The sequence below is a fragment of the Vicia villosa genome, unplaced genomic scaffold (genome assembly GCF_029867415.1).
Source record: "Vicia villosa cultivar HV-30 ecotype Madison, WI unplaced genomic scaffold, Vvil1.0 ctg.000212F_1_1, whole genome shotgun sequence".
Taxonomy (NCBI): Eukaryota; Viridiplantae; Streptophyta; class Magnoliopsida; order Fabales; family Fabaceae; genus Vicia; species Vicia villosa.
The window spans coordinates 1,323,946-1,334,468 of record NW_026705078.1 but is presented as its reverse complement, the minus strand read 5'-3'; the positions used below and the strand labels follow the sequence as shown (position 1 = coordinate 1,334,468).

Sequence of the window (10,523 nt, the reverse complement as noted above, 5' to 3'; positions counted from 1 at the left end):
TTATTTATTTTTTCGAGACACAAGTCTCCCATTTAATAGCTTGGTTTCTAAGATTAGACATTTCACATCTTAGCATTTCATTGCTATTTGTAGAAACTCAATGAAGTCTTTAAAATCTAAGTTACTTTTTTCAATCTTATCATGTTCCTCGATTAACTTAGCGTATAATTCAAACAATTGCTTGTATGGAAGATTTGTTACCTCATAGTCATCTTCTTCGCATGAGACTTTCAAGTAAACTTGTTCAACTTCTTCGTTGGAGGACGATTCTCCGAAGATTCTACCAGAGGTTGATTCTTTGAGATTTCTCCTAGATTTTGAGTCTTTGGATATATTGTTCTTTGAGTCTTCTTTCTCATTTGTTCTTTCAATGATTCCACTGGATGAACCTCCTCATCTTCATATTTTCTTTTTGATGAAGTTTCTTCATTGGACGTTGAATCTTCCGAGGACCGTTCAATCACCAAGACCGTTCTTTCAAAGGAGACTATGGAGTTGGTTTTCTTCTTCACATGAATTATTTGATGAAGTGACTAAAGATTATTCTAGGTTTAAGATCATCCATCCATCTTTTAATAGTTGAATCAACTTGTTTAATTCCTCAGTGATTTCTTCCTTCTTCTTGAATTTTTCCTGAAACTTATAAACATTCTCATCTCTCGATTTAAGGATTGGATCAGGTTTCAGATATTAATTCCTAATTCTTAGATATTTGTTAGCGATGAAAGTTTTAACATTTTTTCAAAATTTCTAAATTTTAAACGCTATCTGTGAAATTAACTCTCGCATTCATCTAGTGTTTCTTCATCTCATGTGTTCATTCCCTCTTGTTCAATATTTATAGATATTTCGTAGGTTATTTCAAGAGTGTCCCACATTTCCTTGGCGGAATTATAATCAAGGACATAAAGAAATTGATTTTCATTTAAAGACATAACTAAACAAAATCTTCTTTAATATATAAAAAATAATTACCATCAAAAGTACTTTATTATCCTATGGAAATCAGTTTTAAGGGTGTTTTTCATGAGCAAGTAAGTCATTTTCATTTATAAATCATTATTAATTATAAATAATTGCATTTCATTTATTTTGTAAATTTTATTTAATTTTCATTGGCCCATTGGTTTTCCCCATACACTCTTTCACGTTTTTTCTGAAACCGTTCATTTACCTTAATCATTCCAAACATTGGGAAATATATCACGAATTTGATAACCTAATATTAATTACAAATCCTATTTTACCATATGTTCTTTTCATCAACCCCATTTACACCAATCACCTCTTTATTGTAAAACTATTCCAGGCATGCTTCATATCAATTTTCCACGCATGTTTTCTCTTCCCATGTGAATATTTCAACTTTTCGTTTTCCAACATCATCCCATAATTAGCATTGCTATGGAAAAGTAAAGCATACCACCACTATAAGAATGGTCTTTCTAAGTAATGAACCTCATATCACCAATTTCTTCTTTTGCACACCACTAAGTATAATCTCACCAAAAGATTTTGTTTTTCTTGCAATAGATTTTACCTCAGATCTTAATAAGTTCATTTGTTTTTTATTTTTATGTTAATGTTGTTGTTTATATTTTCTTCTTCATTGTAGTTTACATGTTTAAAATATTCCTATTTCATTGAAAAAAGAATTCGTTTTCATGCAATTGGTTTCACCTCAATCCTCAGATATTATTTATGTTTTCTGTTTCGTGTTAATAGATTGGGATTTGTCCATCGCAAGAAAGTCTCCCTAAAATAAAAACACAGACAATAATTGAATGAGATGATAATAAGAAAAATATTTATTCAATGATAATAAGAAATTGGAAAGCAATAACTTTTTATAAATTAAAATTTTACAAAAACACAGACAATAACAATAGGTGAATACACAAAATTCACAAGATCATTTTGGTCCTATAAAAATGGATTTAATAAATTAAGTATTATTTTTTATGAATTTATTTTAAAAAATATCATAAATTAAAATAAAATAATTATATTTAATATTATGACATAATACAAGAAAAAAAATACTTAACTCCTTCTAAGAAGAATTTCAGATGATTAATTTTGATTTCAAACTAATAGATAAAAAATATTTATTTAATATTTGATCTAAATTATTTTAAAATAATTGAAATATTCTTACATTACCACTAATAAATTTAAATTAGTAAAAAATTATGTTAAAAAATGCAAAGTTATAGGTTTGAGCTGCTATATTATATAATTATTAAATTATATTAGTCAATATAACCAAAATATAATATGGTATACTCCATATATTTTTTTTTAATTTTCTTATATATGTAATTCATATAAGTACTTATTAATAGAATGTTAAATTAATTAATTAATTCAATTTTATTTTTATTTTCAAATTTGTTTTTGATTTAGAACGTCAATTTTATAGGCAACAATAATTTGCTTTTATAAAAATTATTTCAATCAATTAAGTATGATTTCTTTTATAATTTTTTTAAACAAAAATATCATATATCTGATAAAAATTATATATATATATATATATATATATATATATATATATATATATATATATATATATATATATATATATATATATATATATATATATATATATATATATATATATATATATATATATATATATATATATATATATTATTACATGATACAAAGAAAAATAAAATTGACATGAAAAAATGTTAGCATTTATTCATGTTAAAATGGTAGCATTTATTCTAAAAGTTGAAAAAAACAAGAGAAAATTATGATTGGTGAATAAACAAAGTTTTTATGAAAGACACAAATTTATTTCTTTTTTATATTTAAAACAAAAGGCCAAAATATCAACTATTATATATTTATTTACTATTTTTTTTAACCAAAAGAATATATTAATTCAAAAAAACCATTACAAACAGGGGTAATTCAAGGGATTCAGCCATTAACCAAAAAACCTATACCATTAGATTTGCAATATGCAATCTAATTTTACTATTTCTCCACCCTCTATATACAATGCTATCAAGAATTCTTTCCTTTGTATTGTTCCTATACATTTCATTGTTAAAAACTTTAGAGTTCCTAAACAACCAAGTTTCATGAATTGTTTCAGTTACTGCCATTTTAAGAACCATTGCTCTCCACCCTTTTCCTTTTGTTCTTGCCAATATCCATTGCAACTCATGGTTCCAGTCCTGAGGAATGTGGCATAAGCCTAACCAATTCAGAATCCCTTGCCATATTTCAGCTGTTTTAGGACAAGAGAAAAATAGGTGATTTGCACTATCTTCCTCCATACCACATAAGCTACACACAGTGTTCCCAATAATGCCAAAACGATATAACCTGTCTTTAGTAGGGAGATGGTTATGACAGAGCATCCATACAGTGACACAAGCTCTAGGACGAGCCAGGTTGTGCATCAGCAAGGAATACCACGGTACAGTAGTGTCATCCATCAAGCAATTATACACTTTTCTCATAGAGAACTTGCCAATAGTATTCATATGGTTCCAGAGCTGACTGAGAGCATCTACTAGCATCTTACTCTTTACTATTTTCTTGATAATCCAGGTCCAGTTACTCCCTATATCCACACTCATCACATCCCTGCCTTTCAGATACACTTTGTGAATCCATTGAATCCACAAATTATCACTCTTCTTGCAGATATTCCATAGACATTTTAGAAGGGTAACTTTGTTCCAAACTGTTAAATTCATAAGGCCCAGTCCACCTTGCTTAATAGGGCTGCAGACTTTGCTCCAAGCCACAGGGCTTTTCCTGCTCATATCAGTTTTCCCAGTCCACACAAAAATGCGACAAATAGTATCAATCCTTTTAATCACAGCCTTAGGGAGGGGGATATTTAACATCCAGTATTGAGTAATCGCACCAATGACACTCTTGATCAATTGGATTCTTCTTGCATAGCTTAACAGTTTGGAAGACCAATGTCTAATCTTAGCAGTTATCTTATCAATGAGAGGCAAGTAATGAATAATGCCTAACCTCTTACTACTAAGAGGAACACCCAAGTACTTAACTGAAAATCTGCGTTCATCAAATCCTGTTGCACAACTGATTCTCTTCTTGCTATCTTCATCCACACTGCCATAGAAAACTTTACATTTCCTTGGATTAATGATAAGGCATGTAGAGTCTGAAGACTTGTTAAAGGCACTCATTAACAGATCAATAGAGGTCACATCACCCCTGTAGAAAAGGAGGATATCATCAGCAAAAGCAAGATTAGTTAGAGTCAGATTTCCACATTTTGCATGATGCTTAAAATCACGGTTTTTCTGCATCTTCAACATACACCTGTTAAGATACTCTATCATAATCACAAAGAGTAGAGGTGAAACAGGGTCACCCTGCCTAATCCCTCTTTTGGCCTGCACAGGATTAGTAAGCTTGCCATTTACTTTGAATATGTAAGATACAGTGGTAACCAGATTCATTATCCACTTGATAAAGGTACTAGGAAATCCCAACTCCTTTATGATACTCTCCAAAGCCCCCCAATGCACCATGTCATAGGCCTTTTGAAGGTCTATTTGGAGCACACAACGAGGTGTGCCGTTCTTCCTATCATAACCCTTAATAAGCTCATAAGTAAGGTGGATGTGATTATGAATATCCTGCCCAGCAACAAAAGCAGCATGATTTTTACCAATAACAGTTGTCAAAACATTCCTCAGCCTAACAGTTAAGATTTTTGATATAATTTTTAAGAATACTGTACATCCAGCTATAGGCCTAAAGTCCTTGATGCTCTTGGCACTTTCACCTTTAGGAATAAGGGTTACCACTGTTTTGTTGAAGTCTTTATGCATTTCTCCTGTCCTGAAAAACTCACTTACATCATCCCTAATATCCTTCTTCATAAAATGCCAGCACTGCTTGAACAACTTAGCACTGAAACCATCTATGCCAGGAGATTTATTATCACCAATATCTTTAACAACATCCTCTATTTCCTTATTTGTAACATTGCTCACAAGATACATCTTCTGCTCCATATCGAGATCCTTCCCCTCCCTCATAGCTTCCACATCAATATGCTTTATTATACTCACCTTGTCACCCATGAGGCTCCTATAAAACTCTACCACCTCTTTCTCAATCTTATTCTGATCAGTCTCAACGTCACCATTCTCTTTTTGTAAAAATTTGATACAATTTATATTATACATGGCTTTGATGTGAGCAAAGAAGCATCTAGAATTCTCATCTCCATGTCTAATCCAGTTAAGCTTAGCCCTCTGCATAAGTCTAGCTTCTTCATGATCATGGAATTTGATTATATCTTCACACATTTTCTTAATCCTCTCAAGGATGCTGCTATCCTGTCTATTCTTCATGAGGTCACTTTGAGCTTGGTGGAGACTATCTCTAGCTTCATTCAGCTTGATTTTCATATTACCAGCTTGTTTACTGAAAGTCTTCACATCATTCTTCAATCTCCTAAGCTTTAACCACAATCTATGCATTGGGGGACCCCTGGATGACTTCTCCCAAGATACTTTGGCCATCTCTTGAAAACCCTCTAAGTCCAACAAGTAATTATTGAACTTAAACTGATTAGTATGCTTCATATCATTAGGACCACTTATATGCAAGATAGAATGATCAGACAAATTAGGAGGTAGTATACTAAGAACATAATTACTAAACTGCATAAACCAATCGACATTACAGATAGCTCTATCTATCCTAGAATAGATAGTTCCAACAGCCTGCCTATTGGACCATGTGAAGTAGTCTCCCACACTATCCATCTCAGCCAGATTTGTATCCTGCATCATGCTAATCAAGTCACTATACTCATTATTTCTAACCAATTTCCCACCAATTCTGTCCTGAGTTGTTGCAACATTATTAAAATCGCCAATCACACACCAAGGCCCAGTTTGAGTGCTATGGATATTAGAAATGATCTTCCATAAGTTCTTCCTCTTATCAAGTTGGTTATGAGCATATATTCCAGTCAGCCAGTAGATGAACTCACCAGTAACTGTATAAACTCCACAGTGGATATGTTGGCTAGAGCTGTTAATTAACCTCAAATCAATTTTAGTGTCATCCCAAATCATCCAGATTCTACCATTTGGGTGAGAACTATAGTTATCAAGAAAACAACCATCTCTACTAAGTTTCTCTCTAACTTTGCTGGCTTTACTCTCCTTTACTCTTGTTTCAACCAAAATACTAATCATTGGGTGAAGATTTGAGAGATGGGAGCTAACCTCTCTTATCTTCCCAATCTTATTTAGCCCCCGAACATTCCATGAAATTAACATGGTCCCCTATCAAAGGCTACTAGAGGCTCATTCACATGCCCTAGTACCCCATAGCCATTCTCACAGTGGATCTGATTTGAAGTTCCAGCATACTCAGTAGACTTCCCTCTTCCACTACCCTGTTTTCCTATAACAGTCCAGATAGTATCATCAAATAAACCAGCATGGTTAGGTGTAGTAGTTACCTCAGCAGTTCCCTCCTTCTTGGCTTCTAGATGTTCTTCCTCTTTAACTTCTTGTTGTTTTTCAATTGAGATAGTCTTGTTCTTAGGCTGCCATTGCTTCTTCTTAATTTTGAATTCACAATTATGTCCCACTGCTTGACACTTTTCACATAAATTTGGCCTCCATTCATATTCAACCTTCTGTATAACAACATTCCCCTCCTTATCCTTGATAACTATCTCTTCCAACAGCTTTTGAGTTATGTCCACTTCCACTAACACTCTAGCATATGACACTCTAAGTTTGCTAGTAGTGAACTCATCTGTCACAATAGGAGTTCCAAATGCACTTGCCAACATGATCAGATTCGATCCTCCCCAAAGATGTAGAGGTAGCATAGGGAATTTTATCCATATAGGGATCGTTCTCATCATATCCTTTCTGAGGTTGAAACCTGCTCTCCATTCCTTAAGGATCATTGGCACACCTCTGTAGGAGTATGTGTTGCACTCCAAAATTTGGCCACATATTTATTTCTAACTGGTTCAAGCACTACATTCATCTGCATACCTCCATTAGGTCATGTACATAACTCATGCATCCATTTATCAATAACTGGCCATTTGGATCAAGTATCATTGAAATTAAGGTTTCTCATCCCTCGTGTTTGAGCTCGACAACATTCCAACTAGGGATCTTATGAATTAGGGATTTGCCTCCTGACTAATTCTCCTCAAGAGTTCAATGGTTTGGACTTGGATAAGACATCCATTGAGTGCATTCCTCATCAACTAAGAGCATGGTTGAAAGCTTAGGTTCGGCTCATTGATTCCTTCTTTATCAAATTACAAGGTATGCATCTACCATGATTTCAAAAGAGAATTCGGTAAGTTGAGATTTGTTGATTCTCGATGTTTCAAGTTCTCTTCATCAATATGCACCTCAAAGCTTCATGTCAAGAATATCTTTGCGAATATGGTGTTATATGCTTCAATTCTCATCTTCTACAAGGATTCCGTCGAGGTATTATTGTTATGGTAGTGTGAAATACCAATACAATGACATATGAGAGTGACTCATTTGTTTATCCTGACCAATACAATTTTTGGTTTTCACCAAATACTGGTTATTTCAATTGCAAGTTAACTCGGATTTTGGGAATTAAAGTTAGGGAATCAAGGTTTGTCAGGGAAATTCAAAAATGGAGGTTCACAAAGTCTTCTTAAGATATGAGTGGGTCGGATTTTATTTCTTTCAAATTCATGTGCAAGATCCATTTCAGGATTAGCATCATTCTTCGTTTCAAAATACAAAATTCAAATCAAGCCCATTCATGGTTCAAAGTCGATTCCATTATGCGACAGTTCAAGTCCATTACGTCACTAATTCAAGGCATTTCAATATCATCATTCATTACATTGTACATATCCAAAAATCAAACGTCCATACATTTCAAACCCAAGATGCAATTACATCATTACAATACTCACATGACATACAATTGTTATTGAAAAATACAAAATTCGGTTACTAATCCTATTGCTATCCTTGATCAATTCTCGGAAATCATCTTCATCCATTTTGTTCTTCATGACCTCCATCAAATCATGGCTTGGAATCTGCTGTAAACTTTATGCCACCATGGATGTCATCATCATGTAAAAATGATCCCAAGCAAGAGAAATTGCCAATGCCTTAACCAAAAATGCTGACACAAGGACCCTGCATATTCAGAACAACAGATCCACAATCTGCATCAATACAAACCAATGGACCATAACTAAACCGCAACCTAAATAATAAGGATCGAACCATGCTCGCCATTGGATCCAACCGATTCAGCATAACGGAAAGAAAAGAGAATTCACATTAGAAACTCAGAAAAAGGTTCTAACAGAAAATGGCAAGGAGATTATAACAAAAAATCAGAATGGCATAGCAATAACAAGAAAATCATTTACAAAACTTACTAACATTTTCATAACAGAGTCACCCCCTGAGTTCTTAACTCTTATCACTAATTTCACTACATAACCAACACCTAACCTCTAACAGAATTCCAAAAAAAAAAAAACCAAACTGCAACTAACCTTTCAATTGATAACAGAATCTTCAACCAACTCTCCATATATATATTCATCTGCACTTCTCAGATTAGGGGGATTCTCACTATCTTCTGATTCCTTCATGATTCCTCATCTCTCTCTCTCTGAGCCTTCTCTTCCATTTGATAACCTTCATCCCAACCTTCATCGCATCCTCATCTTCATTCAATCCTCACCAGAAAACAAAAAAGCTTCATCTTCAATGGATCTCCATCGATTCTTCATCCTCAAACCATAACTTCATCTTTCTCTCTTCATTGAATCCACAACAGAGAGGAGTTAACAGAGTTCGCAAGAAGAAAGATAGAAGGAACCTGTAACAAACTGGACCTCTCTCTCTGAATCGACTCTCTCTTTCGATCTTCATCGCACCATCATCACGCAGAACCTCTTCAACTTTCTTCAACAACCTTCGCCGATTCATCTCTGCACCTTCATCATCTTCAACAATCTTTAAAAATCTCTCGGACCTTGAATGCTTCTCCGATCTTCAAACGTCTCGATCAATCTTTCACCACAAGAAATTCTCAGAAGACACTGTTCTTTCACGAGCTTCATCGTCCTCCGTCAATCACCGTTTCAATCCTCGATCTCCTCCAACGTCATCATCAACCTCGCACCTGCATCAACACAATCGCCGTTATTACAGCGGCAACGTTCATCATCATCGCAATATCGAGACAATTGAACTCAGAGGACGAAATAAAAGAAGAAGATGAAATCAGAAAACAGAAAGAAGAAGAGGGAAACCGAAACAAAGGGGATGGTTCGCCACTGTTCATCGATCGGAGAAGAAAGATCCACCGCGCCGTCGCCGATTGAGTAAAGAAGGAGAGATTTTCTTCAGAGGGAAGCTGAACGGCCACAAGTAATTTTACCCTAAATCCCTTTTCTTTTATTGATTCAATTAATTGTAGGTTTTAATGTGGTTAATGATGCTGTTAATTGAATTAACCTGAATAAATTATTGATTAACAAAATTCTGAAAAAAGACTTGGATCATAACCCTTGGGCTAAACGAAATTGCTAGATCCACCTCCCCTTGGCCCATGACGCCATTTTTGGCTGTTCTGAACAATAAAAACCCTTTGGGCCATACACACAAATTCGTTGCTTTTCACACCCCTGATTCTGGGCCCATACGCGCTAGTAACTAGTTTCTAGTTCAAATGTTATTACTTTTGCACCCCTGTTAGACAGATTTCTTTTTGTGTTTTAAATTTGTTTCCCTTCTAATTTTTTACTCATTAACCAGTCTTAACTCGAATAAAAATGTGAAAAAATATATTTTAGATAGTTTAATGTGTGTAGATAATTGTAATATTTTTCTAAGAATTTTAGGACTTATCTTAGTATTTTTAATGGACTATTTTCTAAAGTGTAGTCGATTTTGTTTCGGTTTAGGTACCTTGTGCGTTTAGGCTTGGTTGAATAACTTGCAAACTGATTTTTTCCACTTCTTTTTGTGTACATTCAGTAGAGGTATGTAGAATGTCATGTATCAAAGAGGAAGTCTTGATTCTAAATTTTGGTATGATTTTTAGGCTAGTTCCTTTAGCGTTCGATTATTGTGCGTTTGTGTACGTTTGTTGTTTGTTTTTGCCCGTAAATGATGATGTAATTGTACAATGCTTTTAATACTTTTTGAGGACATTCCTAGGTTTGTTTAAGAGGTTTTAGGACTTGGAATTAGATTTTTAAATCGTGTCTTCTTATTTTGCTCAAATTTCCTTTCTTACATGTAAATGACTTACCTTTGGTTAACGATTGCACCATAACTTGTCCGAATGACCTATAATTTTGTATGAAACTTTGTGACTTGATTCCATGATTGTTTAGACATTTATTAGAGGTCATTAACTACTGACTTCTACCATGTAAATACATCTTTCTAACTTCACTCCTAATTTGAATTCTATTAGCTAGTTTTGACCTAGTTTCGTATAGTTTT

General features: G+C 33.8%; 1 protein-coding gene across 1 annotated transcript; it reads right to left on the bottom strand.

Moving 5' to 3' along the window:
* Window positions 1-6,295: 6,295 nt before the first annotated feature.
* LOC131625409 (uncharacterized) lies at window positions 6,296-6,826 on the bottom strand. The gene has a single exon (XM_058896266.1). It carries the CDS (start codon window positions 6,824-6,826, stop codon window positions 6,296-6,298), a length of 531 nt encoding a protein of 176 aa, XP_058752249.1.
* Between the last annotated feature and the right edge of the window lie 3,697 nt (window positions 6,827-10,523).